General features: G+C 36.3%; 1 protein-coding gene across 1 annotated transcript; it reads left to right on the top strand.

The window, feature by feature from the left end:
• Nucleotides 1-279: 279 nt before the first annotated feature.
• LOC107963337 (uncharacterized) lies at nucleotides 280-1,193 on the top strand. The gene is made up of 2 exons (XM_016899884.1): nucleotides 280-351; nucleotides 768-1,193. Exons 1-2 carry the CDS (start codon nucleotides 280-282, stop codon nucleotides 1,191-1,193), a joined length of 498 nt encoding a protein of 165 aa, XP_016755373.1.
• The last annotated feature ends 15,945 nt before the right edge of the window (nucleotides 1,194-17,138 follow it).

Genomic DNA, 17,138 nt, shown 5'->3' with positions numbered 1-17,138 from the left:
ATTAAGAATTTCTAGACTAAGATTGAAAAGTTTTAAATTCGATTGAGTTTTTATGATTTGAAATGATTATATGCTTGTGTTTAAGTCAAGTAATGCCTCGTACCCAGTCTCGGCCTCAGACTCGGGTAAGGGGTGTTACATTTAGTGGTATCAGAGATATGGTTTAGTCGATTCTATGACTTACCTAGCGTGAGTACGAGTCTAGCTATACATGCCATAATTGTATATTGATAGTGTGACGACTCCTGATGAAATAAATTTTGTTTTTATATATAGTAAATGGATCCTGACGTGGCTACGGCAGATGACATGGAAAGTAATGCGTCTGCTCCCACTGAAAGGATCGCGCTAGTAGACAGTCTACCATGACAATAAGTTAGGGCGGTGGGGCTAGAGAAGCTTACCCTAACATGATAGATACATGGTACTCAGAGTTTATTCGTGTGAATTCGAATACTCCACCTCCCCCAATTCCTCAACCCATTCATATAGCTCCTTAAGAAGCAAAAATTGCTAGAAGAGAGAAACCTCTAGTAGATAGAATTAGAAAGCACGGGGCCGAGGAATTTCGGGCAAACGTAGATTATAACCCAAAGAAAGTAGAGTTTTGGGTGGAGAATACCATTAGGGTTTTTGATGAGCTATCATACACACTTGAGGAGTGCATGAAGTGTATAATGTCACTCTTGCGAGACTTAGGCTACCAATGGTGGAATACTCTCGTGTCGGTCATATCGAGAAAGCAGATAACGTGGGAATTCTTTTAGGAAGAGTTCCAAAAGAAGTACATTAGCCAATGGTTCATCGACCAAAAGAGGAAAGAATTCCTCAAACTGAAGCAAATTCGTATGACAGTGGCAGAGTATGAGCGCGAGTTTGTGAGACTCAGCAAGTATGGGTGGAAGTGCGTATCCATAGAAGCCATGATGTGTAAAAGGTTTGAAGATGGATTGAACAAAGAAATCCATCTATTAGTTGGCATTTTAAAGTTGAAGGAGCTTGTAGTACTTGTTGAGAGATCTTGCAAGGCCAAAGAATTGGCCAAAGAGAAGAGAAAAGCTAACATCGAGTCTCATGACTCAAAGAAAAGACAGAGAGGGAAATCACACCAAACCTCATCCAAGAGATCGAGAGTGTTTTCTGCTCGATCAAATACATCAGGAGGATTTTCGAGTAGAAACAAGAGCAAATAGCATGCAGTGTCTAAAGCTCAAACCACTTCTATCGTAAGTGTTGGTAGTGCCTGACCAAATAGACCAAAATATTCACAGTGCTGTAAACATCATTTCGGTGAGTGCCGAGGTAATGAAAGAGACTGTTTTAAATGTGGGTCGTTGGACCATTTTATTAGTAGCTGTTTCGAGATGGTCGAGAAAAATAAGGATCAAAGTGTGAGATCAAGTAACGCTCCTTCAAAGAGTAGACTACACAAGAACCCGTGAACTGGGCCTAGCAGTATAGGTGCACCTAGAGATACTACTGTGAGGTCAGAGGGCAGAGCGCCTACCAAGACTTATGCTATAGTGCCCGTGAAGAGAGAGGGTCTCCCGATGTGATTACAGGTACCTTTTCTATCCATGATATATCTTTCGTTGCTTTGATTAACCCGAGGTCTACTCATTCCTATATTTGTATGAAATTGATACCCTATATAAATGTGATAGTCGAGTCCACTGAATTTGTGGTAAAAGTATCCAACCCTTTAGGCAAACATGTGTTGGTTGACCAAGTGTGTAGAAATTGTCCCTTGATGATTAAAGGTCATTATTTTCTGGCTAACTTAATGTTATTACTGTTTAATGAATTTGATGTAATCCTTCGGATGGATTGGTTAACTTTTCATGGTGCTGTAATGGACTGTAGACGAAAAGTTATCGAGTTGAAATGTGGGAGCAGGGATGTTCTTTGGGTTGAAACGGATGAATTAAACAATTCGCCTGTAGTAATATCATCTATGACTGTAGAGAGATATTTGAGAAAAGGGCACGAAGCTTACCTCACCTTTGTGTTGAATACTCAAATTTCTAAATTGAAGATTGAGTCAGTACCAGTGGTATGTGAGTTCTCAGATGTGTTTCCAAAGGAATTACTTGGATTGCCTCTGGTGAGGAAGTTGAATTTGGAATTGAATTAGTCCCTGGCAAAGCACCCATCTCGATTGCTCCCTATAGGATGGCTCCAACGGAGTTAAAGGAGTTGAAAGTTCAGCTACAAGAATTAACGAATAAAGGTTTTGCGAGATCGAGCTTTTCTCTGTGGAGTGTCCCGATACTTTTTGTGAAAAAGAAAGACGGGTCAATGAGGTTATGTATAGACTACAGACAGCTTAAAAAAGTGACTGTAAAGAACAAGTATCCCTTGCCAAGGATAGACGATCTGTTTGACCAATTGAAAGGAGCCACTGTGTTTTCCAAGATAGACTTGAGGTCCGGTTATTACCAGCCTAGAGTAAAGGAGCAAGATGTACCAAAAATCGCATTTAGGACAAGGTATGGGCACTATGAGTTCATTGTCATGCCCTTGGGTTTAACAAATGCCTCTATGATATTTATGGATTTAATGAACCGCATTTTCTGGCCGTATTTAGAGAAGTTAGTGGTAGTCTTTATCGATGATATATTGATTTATTCTAGAGATGCGAGTAAACATGTGGAGCACTTGAGAACTATTTTGCAAACCTTGAGGGATAAGTAGTTATATGTCAAGTTCAGTAAAAGTGAGTTTTGGTTCCGAAAGGTTAGATTCTTAGGACACATCGTGTTGGGTGATGGAATTAGAGTTGACCCTAGTAAGATATCGGCCATTATTGAGGGGAAACCGTCAAGAAATGTGTCAGAGATTAAAAGCTTTTTGGGCCTAGCGGGCTACTATATACGGTTTGTTAAAGGGTTCTCCATGTTAGCTACTCCGATGACGAGGTTGTTACAAAAAGAGGTCAAGCTCGAATGGACACAAAAGTGCCAACAGAGTTTTGAAAAGCTAAAGGCGTTGTTAACTGAAGCCCCAGTTTTAGTGCAATTGAAACCGGAAAAAGAGTTTGTGGTATATAGCTATGCCTCCTTGAATGGATTGGGGGCGTACTCATGCAAAAAGGTAAGGTCATAGCTTACGCTTCGAGACAACTAAAGCCACATGAGAAAAACTACCCGATGCACGATTTAGAGTTGGCCGCCACCGTGTTCGCGTTGAAAATTTGGAGACACTATTTGTATGGCGAGAGATTTCGGGTATTTACTAAGCATAAGAGTTTAAAGTATTTTATGACTCAAAAGGAGTTGAATCTTAGGCAATGAAGATGGTTGGATTTGATAAAGGATTACGAGTTGGTGATTGTCTACCACACCGGGAAGGCGAATGTGGTTGCCGATGCATTGAGTAGGAAATTAGTATTCGCTTTGAGGGGTATGAATACTCAATTGATCGTAACTAATGATGGTTCGATTCTAGCCAAGATGAGTGCTAGACCGATGTTCTTTCAAGAAATTTGTGAAGTTCAAAAAGGTGATAAGGGTTCACAAGCTAAGATGGCTCAGTGTGAGACAGGAAATGAATCAGAATTTCGTGTTAGTACCAACGATTGTATGATGTACCGAGACAGGATTTGTGTTCCTAAGGACAATGAGATTATTCAGAAGATTTTATGAGAAGCACATAGTGGTTGCTTATCTATCCATCCGGGTAGTGTGAAACTGTATAACGACTTGAAGAAAATGTACTGGTGGTCAGGAATGAAAAGAGACATTTCGAAGTTTGTTTCTAAGTGTCTAGTTTGTCAACAAGTGAAGGTCAAACACCAAGTAGCTTTGAGTTTACTTCAACCCGTGATGGCTCCCGAGTGGAAATGGAACTGTGTAAGCATGGATTTTGTGTGAGGGTTGCCTTTGATGCCAAGGAAAAAGGATTCTGTTTGGGTCATTATTGATAGATTAACAAAGTTGACACATTTTATACCAGTGCGTACCGACTATTCCCTTGAGAAATTGGTTGAATTATATGTTTATGAGATCGTGAGACGCTATGGAGTACCCTTGTCGATTATTTCAGATAGAGATCTGAGATTTACCTCGCGATTTTGGAAAAATTTGCAAGCGGCATTGGGAACAAAACTGAATTTTAGCACGACATTTCACCCATAAACTGACGGTCAGTCAGAACGAGTGATTCAGATCTTAGAAGACATGTTGTGGTGTTGTGTTTTGAGGCAGTTAGGAATAGTACTTACCATTGGTAGAGTTTGCCTACAATAATAGTCATTAGTCAAGTTTGAAAATGGCGCCTTATGAGGCTTTATATGGACGCAAGTGTCGAACGCCCTCATACTGGATCGAACTTAAAGAAAATCAAATTCACGGGGTTTATTTAGTCAAAGAAACAGAAGAGAAATTTAAGGTGATTCATGACTGCTTGAAGACCACTTCGGATAGATAGAAATTCTATGCAGATTTGAAACGAAAGGAAATTGAGTTTCAAGTCAGTGATAGAGTGTTTTTGAAAGTATCCCCATGGAGGAAAGCTTTCAGATTTTGTAGAAAAGGCAAGCTGAGCCCTCGTTTTATAAGACCTTATGAGATTACCGAAAGAGTAGGGCTTGTTGCCTACCAATTGGCCTTGCCCTCAGAGTTAGAAAAGATTCACGACTTGTTCCATGTGTCCATGTTGCATCGATATAGATTGGATCCTTCACATGTAATCACGCCAACTGAGGTTAAAATTCAACCGGATATGACTTATGGTTAAGAGCCGATTAAGATTTTGGCTCGGAAGATTAAATAATTGAGGAATAAGAGTATAGCACTTGTTAAAGTTTTGGGGCATAGACATGGAGTCGAAGAAGCCACATGGGAACCCGAGGAGACCATGAGAGACCAATACCTGAACTTATTCACTGGTAAGATTTTCGGGGACAAAAATCCCTAAGGGGAAAAAATTGTAACAGCCTGATTTTGGGCTTAGTCAGAATAGTGGTTTCAAGACCACAAATCCAAAGTCAAAAAATTATTTTTATTATTATTTTGGTGTCATAGTATGATTATATGAGTGTATGAAAATTTTGGTGAATTAATTTTAGTGTTGTGAGCCTAATTGCGAAAAAAGACTAAATTGCATAAAGGGAAAAAGTTGTGATTTGCTAGCCAAAGGTGTTAAATAGCTAGAGAGCCATAATTGGAGGTCTTTAAAGTGAAATTAGACCCTTAAAAGAAGCTTGGCCGGCCATAGGGACAAGATAAATCAATTGGTCAAATGGTTAGGTGAGTTGATAACTTAATATTGTCTAGAAATAAAATAAAGAGAAAAATGTTGTCATCTTTTTACTCTTCTTTCTTCCACCAATTTTTCCTCCAAGAAATAGCCATGGGAGCTTGAAACTTTCAGCCATTTATTCCTCTCTCAAGTAAGTGATTTAGATGGTTATTTTTGATGATTTTGGTACTTTTAGAACCCTTATAGCTTGAGCTAACTAATGAAGGGACTATTTTGCAAAATGGTTGAGAGTCTAGGGTTTTGTCATGAAAGCATATATGTTGTTAACTGAAATTTTATGGAAGAATATGAGTTATGGTTGTGAACTAAACAACTTTTGTGAAAGAACTTCTCATGAAAACCCTAATAGGACCATTTTGTAAAGATTGTAAAATAGATAGTAATGTGGTGAAATAATGGAAATTTTGGGTTGCTATAAGAGTAAAACAGGGTTCGGCTAGGCTTAAGGCATGAAGAAATTTGATAAAAAATTAATTTTCGAGCCTAGAGGTAAAATGGTCATTTTGTGAAAGTTTAGGGGCAAAATGATCATTTTGCCAAAAATGTGAATTTTTGATTGTAGAAATTTATCTAATGATTAAATGGATGAATTTTTATTATTTTAGATCAAGAAATACAAAATTCGAACCTAGATCAGAGGAAGGCCAAGCAAGTAGATTAAAACCGACTAGTCGCCTACATTTTGTAATCCGAGGTAAGTTGTACGTTAATAATGCAACTATATTGTTATGATTAGTGATTGAATTGATATTGCATAAATTGTTATGATTGTGAATATGAGTATGCATGTTGAGAAATTAACGTAGTAAAGACTCCCGGTTGAACTTTAAGAATAGATTTGGATATTCATGCCATGACATTGGGTGATATGTGTGCTAGTGTAAGACATGTCTAGGACATGCATCGGCTTTGAGGCGAGAGCTAGTGTAAGACATATCTTGGACATGCATCAGCCTCGAGATATACAAGCTAGTGTAAGACCTGTCTAGGACATGGCATTAGCTTGTTGTGTGTCAGTGAAAGACCTGTTTGGGACATGGCATCGACACCGATAAATGAGAGTCAGTGTAAGACTTGTCTGGGACACGACATCGGCCTCGATATATGAAAGTCAGTATAATACCTTTTTGGGACACGACATCGCTTTGATGTGCTAGCCAGTGTAAGACCATGTCTATGACATGGCGTCGGTATCTTATCCCATGTTTGGAGCTATTGAATATCCTGTAGTATTCCAAATGGTTCAACGGGAGATTTATGGTTTATATCAAAATGAGAGAACTTATGACCATGTGGTGAGTGGTACAGGTACCTAAATGAGAATTACGACATACGAGCTTCATTTATATTGTATGTTTAGTAAATGAGGAAAGTGAGTAAGTTATGCATATGACTACTTGTGTATTTTACACAAATTATGAAATGTGAATTCAACCCAATGTTGTATGATTGGTGAGAAATAAATATGAGTAAGTAGTGTTTATGAATCCTTACATTTATAAGCAAATCGAGATATGTTGGGAGCATGATCCCTTATATCATTATTGCATGCGACTTACTAAGTTTTATTCTTACCTCTTTCCTTTCCATTTTCTTATAGTGCCGCCAAAGTAGCTCGTGGATCATCGCCTTACGTCAGAGAAGCCAGTCACACTATCCCTTAAGCAATTGGTATAGCTAGTTTTATTATTTTTATTATAGCATGTATAGGAACTAGTCTTTTGTAATGGTCACATTGCTTTGGGCCAAACGAGTGGCTTGTCATAGATCTTTAGTCATTTTGTATAATGCCATAGATGGTGGCTGATATTGGTTATTGATAAATGTAAATGATGATGATTTCATAAATGATTAAATCGCATGAGTAATCAAGTTCTTGTTAGATTGTTAAAGTGTAACGTGGTTGTATTAGACATCTTGTTGTGGTTGAATTGGCTTTGTGTTGCCGTGTGAATTGGTGGTATGTATTGCTTTGTAGGTAGGTGTAAGTAAGGGTGGCAAAAAGCCCTGGTAGATAGCCTATTTTTGTCCACACGTCTAGACACACGGGCGTGTGCCTAAGTCGTGTGTGACACATGGTCAGCCCATAGGCGTGTTGTTCGACCGTGTGTCCCCTGCACCTTGAATTTGCAAGTCAGTATGCATGGTAGTAAACACACGGGCAGAGACACAGCTATCTGTCTCAGCCGTGTGGAGGACACGGCCTTTGGCCACGGGCGTGTGCCTTGGCCGTGTGCCTCAAATTGGTTGCTGACGTCAAAAACAGAATGTCAAGGTTTTTATACACGGGTTGCAACACAGGCGTGTTATGGCCGTGTGAGGGACATGGGCGTGTTCTCGGCTGTGTGAAAACCTCTGTAGGTTCGAATTTGGAACTTAGTTCACACGGGCTCGGGGCACTGGCATGCCCCTTTGTGCTTACGCCGTGTGGACCACAAGGGCCTTCAGCACGACCAGGTCAAAATGGATACACGGGTGTGTGCCCCTGTTTCAAGTGACATTTTTTTTAAGTTTTCAAAGGTGTTTGGATAAATCCGAAGTCATTTCTAATGTGTGTTTAGGCCTCGTAGGCCCATATTAAGAATTTCTAGATTAAGATTGAAAAGTTTTAAATTCAATCGATTTTTTATGATTTGAAATGATTGTATGCTTGAGTTGAAGTCAGGAAATGCCTCGTACCCAATCCCGGCCTCGGACTCGGGTAGAGGGGTGTTACATCACAACAGATCGAATCATGTAACAAGATGCTTACAAAGAGCTGCGATAGTGTGCAACACATGCAAGATCACTACTGGGCTTATAACAGGATTTCTCGTCTGAGCTATATTCTGTCCGCAACTTATGCAGGACCACATTCAACATGGGAAATCATGTATCCATCGAATTTCATTATTCAAACGGAACTTATCATTTTTTGAACATTAACGAGCATATGATTATTTCATACATTTATAACATTTATATAATTCATGCAAATACATACCACATTCAATTCAAGTATAAAAATAAAAAAAATTAGTTACATGAACTTACCTCGATAAACGTTCATATACAAGGATCTACTAATCGATACTTTTTGTTTTACTTGATCCAACTCAGTATTAGGGCTTTCTGAATCTATATAAATGAATTTAACACCAATTTAATCCATTTCATGCTCGATTTAATTTAATTCACATCCTAGGCAAAATTACCATTTTTCCCCTATACTTTTCATAAATGACAATTTCATCCTTAGGCTCAGAAAATGAAATTCATGCAATTTATTCCTTATTCTATGCCTAATCGATTTTTACATATAACATTTATAGCACATATAATTCATAAAAATCAGAAATTTTCCATAGATTTTACATCTTCACAATTTAGTCTCTAAATCACAATTTCATGAAAATTCACTTTACAAAAGTTGTTTATCTATCAACAACCTTTCATTTTCTACCATATATTTCAAATTTTCAGCATATTCATCCATGGAAAATTTTCAATACTTTAAATCTTTTCAAATTGATCCCCAAAATAGATACATTATGTTATCCCGATCTAAAAAAATATAAAAATTACTAAAAATGGAACATGATTACTTACCTAATTAAGCTTGCTTGAATTTTTTTCTCTTTCCTAGGGTTTTCATAGAAAATTTGGGAAAAATGATGAAATAAGATGATATTAGGCTATTATCATCTTTATTTATTCCAAATTCTAATTTAGTCCTTTTCTTTTTCTAATTTTCCATGGATGAATCATCAAAAATATCTACTAGCTTTTCTTAATGGTCTAATTACCATATAAGGACCTCAAGTTTTAAATTTCATAGCTATTTGATACTTATAGCTACTAGAACTCAACTTTTTCATTTTATGCAATTTGGTCCTTTTTATAATTAAACATGTAAACAATAAAATTTTCTTATCAAAATTTTCATACGTCTTTCTTATCAAAATGCAGACCATGTAATATTATTAAAATAAATTTTCTTTCTAACTCAAATTTGTGGTCCCGAAACCACTGTTCTGATTTCACTAAAAACGGGCTGTTACAACTCTCCCCCATTAAAGAATTTTTGCCCTCGAAAATCTTACCAGTAAAGAGGTTCGAGTATTGTTTTCTCATTGTTTCCTCCGGTTCCTAGGTAGCCTCTTCTATACCATGTCATTGCCAAAGAACTTTTACTAGAGCCACCTTTTTATTTCTTAACTCTTTTGTCGCTCGTGCAGGATTTTAATCGGTTCTTCACTGTAAGTCATGTCAAGATGAATTTCTACTTCTGTCGGAGGTATAACATGTGAAGGATCTGACCAATACCGTCGTAACATGGACATGTGAAAAACATTATGAATTTTTTGAAGCTCTGGTTGTAATGATATTCGATATACGACAAGTCTGATTCTTTCTGTAATCTCATAAGGTCCAATGAATTGTGGTCTCAATTTTCCTTTACAGCCAAATCGGAGAACTTTCTTCCAAAGTGATAGTTTCAAGAATACCTTGTCACCGACATCAAATTCTATCTCTTTTCGTTTAAGATCAGCATAAAACTTTTGACGATCAGAGGCTGCTTTCAAACTATCCTAAATTATTTCCACCTTTTCTTCAGTTTCACAGGCTAAATCATCCCCATGTATCTTTTTCTCACAGAGTTCTATCCAGTACAATGGAGTTCTACATTTACGACCATAAAGAGCCTCATACGATGCCATTTTAATGCTCGACTGATAACTATTATTAAATGCAAATTCAACCAAAGGTAGGTATTTTTCCAGGTTACCTTCGAATTCCAAAACACAAAACCGGAGCATATCCTCTAAAATCTGTATTACACGTTCAGATTGACCATCAGCCTGAGGATGAAGTGCAGTACTGAAATTTAACTGTGTAGCTAAAGCTTCTTTCAATTTGCTCCAAAATGGAGATGTAAACCGGGGATCTCTATCTGAAATAATGAAAACTGACACTCCGTGTAATCTAACAATCTTAGAAACATATAATTCAGCCAATCTATCTAGGGAGAAATTCATACGTACTGGAATAAAATGTGTAGATTTCATTAAATTGTCGACTATTACCCTAATAGCATCTTTCTTTTTCGGGGATAAAGGTAATCCCAATACAAAATCCATAGTAACTCTTTCTCATTTCCACTCTGGTATAGTAACTAGCTATAATAATCTTGAAGGCACCTGATGCTTAGCTTTTACTTGCTAACATATCAAACATTTAGAAACAAATTCAGAAACATCCCGTTTCATTCCCGGCCACTAGTGTATCTTTTTCAAATTATTGTACATCTTGTTACTACCAGAATGAATAGACGTTGTACCATTGTGAGCTTCATACAAAATCTTCTACATAAGTTCTGAATTCTTCGGTACACATATTCTCCCTCTGAGCAATAAGTAGTCATCAGATCCAATAGGAAATTTCGAATCAGAATTCAAGCACACTGTACCCGTTTAGCTTATAATTCATCATCACTCTTCTGAGCTTCATATATCTATTGTAGGAATATTGGTCTAGCTTTTAACTCAGCTATAACTGAACCATCATCAGACAAAGATAATCGATTATTCATTACTCGCAAGGCAAATAACAATTTTCTACTCAAAGCATGAACAACCATATTGGCCTTTCCTGGATGATAATCAATAACCAAATCATAATCTTTTAACAGTTCAGCCACCTGTGCTATCTCAAGTTCAATTCTTTTTGCATCAACAGATACTTCAAACTCTTGTGATCCGTAAATATGTGACATTTTTCACCAAACAAGTAATGCCGCCAGATTTTCAATGTAAATACAATAGCTGCTAACTCCAAATCATGTATCGGGTAATTATTTCATGTGGTTTTAGCAGTCTAGAAGCATAAGCTATTACTTTACCTTCTTGCATCAATACATAACCTAAACCATTGAATGACGGGTCACTGTAAATTACGAATTCCTTACCTGATTTAAGTTGAACTAACACAGGTGCTTCAGTCAACAAGACTTTTAATTTGTCAAAACTCTTCCGGCATTTATCAGACCACTCAAATTTCACATCTTTCTCCAATAAATGAGTCATTAGAGAAGCTATCATTAAGAACCTTTTTACAAACCTCCGATAATATCTAGCTAGTCCCGAAAAACTTCTAACTTCAGACACAATATTCTTCGGTGGTTTCCCATTAACAATAGTTGAAATTTTATTTGAGTCCACTCTGATGCCTTCAGTGAATACTATATGTCCAAGGAAACCAACTTTTCAAAGCCAAAATTCACATTTACTAAATTTAGCATATAATTATTTCCCATACAGAGTTTGCAACACAATTCTCAGATGATCAGCATGCTCATTTTTATCTCCGGAATATACCAGAATATCATCAATAAACACCACCAAAAACCTGTCTAGATATGGTCTAAAAATTCTATTCATTAAATCCATAAATACTGCAGGTGCATTAGTCTAACCGAATGGGATCACAAGAAACTCATAGTACCCGTACCTAGTTTTGAAAGTTGTTTTCGGTACATCTGAGTCTTTTACTCGTAGCTGATAGTAACCGAAATGAAGATCAATCTTTGAAAATACAGTGGCACCTTTTAACTGGTCAAACAAATTATCTATACAAGGTAATGGATACTTGTTCTTGACTGTAACCTTATTAAGTTTCCTATAATCAATACACAACCTCAACAATCCATCTTTTTTTTTAACAAACAAAATCGGCGCACCTTAAGGTGAGAAACTGGGTCGAGCAAATCCTCTGTCAGTAAGTTCTTGCAACTGTGCTTTCAACTCTTTTAATTCAATACCAGCCATTCTGTAGGGTGCTATAGATACTAATATTGTTTCTGGAACAAGATCTATAGAAAATTCTACCTCTCTAACTAGTGGTAAACCAGTTAATTCCTCTGGAAACACATTAGGAAACTCACAAACAGCCGGTACTGACTTCATATCCGATTCAGATAATTTAGTGTCCAACACATATGCAAAATAAGCATCATACCCTTTTCTGACAAATTTCTATGCTAATATAGCTAAGATTACATTAGATAACCCATCCAGTTTATCAAATTCAACATGAAGTAATTCACCATTCTGACATTTCAACATAATGTATTTTTGTTTACAATTCACCACTGCATCATGTTGAGTTAGCCAGTCCATTCCCAAAATTACATCAAATTCATCAAAAGGCAATAACATCAAATCAGTCGAGAAACAATAACCCTTTACCATCAACGGACAGTTTTTACAAACTTTATCTACCATAACATATTGGCCCAGGGTATTTGAAACTTTAACCACAAATTCAGTGAACTCAACAGGTAAATTTTTAACAGACACTAAATTTGTGCATATGTATGAATGTGTTTAACCAGAATCAATCAAAGCAATAATATCAATATCAAGAAGAGAAAATGTACGAGTAATGATGTCTGATGCAGAGGCATCCTCTCTTGCACGTATAGCATATGTCCTTATTGGTGTTCTTACTTCAGATTTAATTGTTGAATCTTTCGTAGCACTTCAGCTACCACTAGTATTACCAGGGTGTCGAGGTGGTCTACCTCTCGAGGCGGGGTTATTTGACTTCGAAGTTTGAACAATATCTTTTTCAGTCCTTTCTAGACAATCTTTAAGATAATGGTCAAGTGAACCTCATTTATAACAAGCTCCGCTTCTCATACAACATTCCCCAAAATGAAATTTAGTACAATGTTTACACCTCAATTTGGGGTTACCAACACTTTCAACACTTGTTATGGATGGAGATGAATATCTTGGGCTAGAACATTGAGAGCCTCATTCTTTTCCAGAACGTCCAACAGATGCAGTAAAACGATCATGGTATTTCTTTGATTTCTTTGAAGCAGATGATTGTGATCAGCCCATAAATCTTTTACTAGAAATTTAGGCTTCTCTCTTTGCTTAATTCCTCATCTTTGTGTGCCCGATCAACCAGTAATACAAATTCCTTTAATTCAAGAATTTCTATCAATAGCTTGATGTCTTCATTTAATCCTTCTTTAAAACTTTTACACATATCAGCCTCAATCGAAACTCATTTTCTGGTATACTTGCTTAGCCGAACGAATTCCCGCTCATATTTAGATATAGTCATATTTCCTTGTTTAAGTTCTAGAAATTCTTTCTTTTTTTGATCCAGAAATATTTGACTAATATACTTCTTTCAGAATTCTGTTTGGAAAAACTCCCATGTAACATTTTCTCTTAGCACAACAGAAATCAAAGTATTCCACCACTGAGAAGCTGTGTCTTTCAATAGTTATATAACACATTTTAGGCACTCAGCTGGTGTGCATGATAATTCATCCAAAACCCTAATTGTATTCTCTAACCAGAATTCAGCCCTTTCTTGATCATCTTCGGTAGTAGCCCTAAATTCTTTGGCTTCATATTTACGGATTTTATCTACCGGAGGCTTGCCAATTCTAATCGGTTCAACACGTTGTGACATGTCAGGAACTGATTGAGGAGTAGGAGGGGGGTTGTTGTACAGCAAAATTTTTTCTTATGTATTCTATGAACCACTTATTCACTATTTGGAAGAAGGCTTCTTTTTCCACCTCACCTTGGCCCTCAGATACGGGTCTTCTATTACTACTAGATGCAGCTCTTTGAACTGAAGCTTGAGCAGTGCTCTCAGCTTCCTCTAATTCAGCTCTAGTTTGGTTGGATGACATTATTATATGAAAAACATGTTTAAAATGGTCAGGAGATATTAACACTATCACAAATTATATAATGACATGTATAGCTAAACTTGTACTTACTACATAAGTCTGAGAATCGACTAAACCGTAGCTCTGATACCAATAATGTAACAACCCTAACCCATATTCGTCGCCAGGATAGGGTTATGGAGCATTACCAGAGATTACTATTTAATTACAATTAATTCATGTCATTTACTATTTATTTTCAGAAATCAATTACAATCAATCATAATGTCCCTCATATGGGCCTTTGAGACCCTAGATACATATTAGAATCGAATCGGGACTAAACCGGTATCATAGAAAAGTTTTTACAAAATTTCAATTTTTTTCTTAGCTGCAAAGGACACACACCCATGTGGCCAAGCCGTGTGGCTCACACGGCCAATGACACGCCCATGTCTTAGGTTGTGTGGGCATTTGATGTGAGGCACACGGCCGTGTTCCAGCCTATGTCCTTACCCGTGTAACTCTTTAACTTGGGTCACACTGCCAGGCATACGTCCGTCTACTAGACCATGTGGACAATTTAATTTTCAAAAATTAGGTGCAGGGGTTACACGCTAGGACACACGCCCATTTGCTGGGCTGTGTGTCTCACACGACTGAGATACACACCCATGTCTCTGCCCATGTGATCAATTCTGAGAATTCTATTTCTCAATTTTAAGGATGCAGGAGACACACGGCCAAACCACACGCTCATGTGCATGGTCGTGTGTCACACATGGTTGAGACACACGCCCATGTGTTTATCCATGTGGACGAAAATAGGCCATTTTCATTACATTTCTCACCCAAATTATCTTCAACCTACACCAATACATACATTCATATACCAACCAATTCAAGACATTAAAACCAAGCCAATATTAACATTATATAAGATATATCATCACATGGATTCAAACTTACCTTTTGTAATACATATATGCTTTTCATAATTCAATCAAATCATACCAATCACACATATGTTAACCATGTTATAACCTCATATATATATTTTCACTAAACATACTATCATTAGCCATTCAAATGACTAGATTACAAACAACTAGTATATGCCAACATTGGCCAAGTTAGCCTATACATGCCATTATACCAAAATAAGTTTTCTATTTATACCAAAACGGGCTGAAGGATAGTGTGATGATGCTCCGACCAATTCCAACCTTTACGAGCTTCTGAGCAGTATAAAATAAAGAAAAAAAATTGAGTAAGCATTTCAAATGCTTAGTAAGTTCGTATAACAGGAATTTAGCTTACCATATACTTACATTTAAGTTAAGCATACAAAAATGCATCCAAGCAATTTGGCTAATAACCTAAAACACACAACTTCACCAATCATGTTAGGTAAGTAATTTACATAATACAAAGAAAATGGATGAGCTCATCATTTAAAAACTTTCATATATATATGCTTTTCATATCATTATTCATATTACATGTATATTTCCATGACAAATCATTTCAAGTTTAGTTTAGCCATGACAGAATTTTATCCGTTGAATTTATTTTAAATATCGATGGATACACTCATGTAGTACACTTAAAGTGTACAAAACTGGATTCCGTCAACTCATATCCAGTGGTACCCAAATAGGGCACTTAATCAGGAAGCACACTCTCGAGCCATATATCAGGATGCTCATGTGAGCCATTTATCAGGAAGCTATTTCAAGCTAAACAGGAAACTCATAAGAGTCTATATCAGGAAGCTCATTGAGCTTAATAGGTAACTCCGAAGAGTTATTATCAGAGAGCTTTGGATAGCATAATAGGGAGTTCAAGCGAGCCATGTCCAGAAGCTCATAAGAGCCTATATTAGGATGCTCACAAAGAGTTGGGTTTGTGTTAGCAATAAATGTTGGAACACAACCAATCGAATCATGTAACAGGATGCTCACAAAGAGCTACGGTAGTGCGCAACACATGTAGGATCACTTTCGATCAGGATGCTCACAGCAACTATATAACAGGACGCTTGAGAGGCTTATAACAGGATTGCTCATGTGAGCTATATTCTGTCCGCAACATATGCATGACCACATTCAACATGGGAAATCATGTATCATCGAATTTCATTATTCAAACGGAACTTATCATTTTCTGAACATTAACAGACATGTGATTATTTCATACATTTATAACATTTATATAATTCATGCAAACATATACCACATTCAATTCAAGTATAAAAATAAACACAAATTAGTTACACGAACTTACCTTGATAAACATTCGTATATAAGGATCTACTAATCCGATACTTTTTGTTTTCCTCGATCCAACTCAGTATTAGGTCTTTTCGAATCTATATAAATGAATTTAACACCAATTTAATCCATTTCATGCTCAATTTAATTCAATTCACATCCTAGGCAAAATTACCATTTTGCCCCTATACTTTTCATAAATGATGATTTCATCCCTGGGCTCGAAAAATGAAATTCATGCAATTTATTCCTTATTCCAAGCCTAAATGATTTTTACATATAACATTTATAGCACATATATTTCATAAAAATTAGAAACTTTACATAAATTTTACATCTTTACAATTTAGTCCCTAAATCGCAATTTCATGAATATTCACTTTACAAAAGTTGTTTACCTATCAACAACCTTTCATTTTCTACCATAAATTTCAAATTTTCAGCATATTCATTCATGGTAAAATTTTAATACTTTAATATCTTTTCAAATTGATCCCCAAAATAGATACATTAGGTTATTCCGATCTCAAAAATATAAAAATTACTAAAAGTGGAACATGAGTACTTACCTAATTAAGCTTGCTTGATTTTCTTTCTCTTTCCTAGGGTTTCCATAAAAAATTTGGGGAAGATGATGAAATAAGATTATATTAGGCTATTATCATCTTTATTTATTCCAAATTCTAATTTAGTCCTTTTCTTTTTCTAATTTTCCATGGATGAATCATCAAAAATATCTACTAACTTTTCTTAATGGTCTAATTACCATTTAAGGACCTCAAGTTTTGAATTTCATAGCTATTTGATACTTATAGCTACTAGAACTCAACTTTTACATTTTATGCAATTTGGTCCTTTCTATAATTAAACATGTAACGGTAAAATTTTCTTATCGAAATTTTCATACGTCTTTCCTATCATGATGC

Source organism: Gossypium hirsutum, chromosome A06, assembly GCF_007990345.1.
Source record: "Gossypium hirsutum isolate 1008001.06 chromosome A06, Gossypium_hirsutum_v2.1, whole genome shotgun sequence".
NCBI classification, from domain to species: domain Eukaryota; kingdom Viridiplantae; phylum Streptophyta; class Magnoliopsida; order Malvales; family Malvaceae; genus Gossypium; species Gossypium hirsutum.
Note: the sequence above shows the minus strand (reverse complement) of the source record. Positions and strands in the feature narration are given on the sequence as shown.

Coding starts and splice junctions, on each gene's coding strand:
- LOC107963337 (XM_016899884.1), top strand. CDS start 280: ATGGATCCTGACGTGGCTACGGCAGATGACATGGAAAGTAATGCGTCT. Junction 352..767: donor CCACTGAAAGGATCGCGCTA/GTAGACAGTCTA, acceptor GAATTCTTTTAG/GAAGAGTTCCAAAAGAAGTA.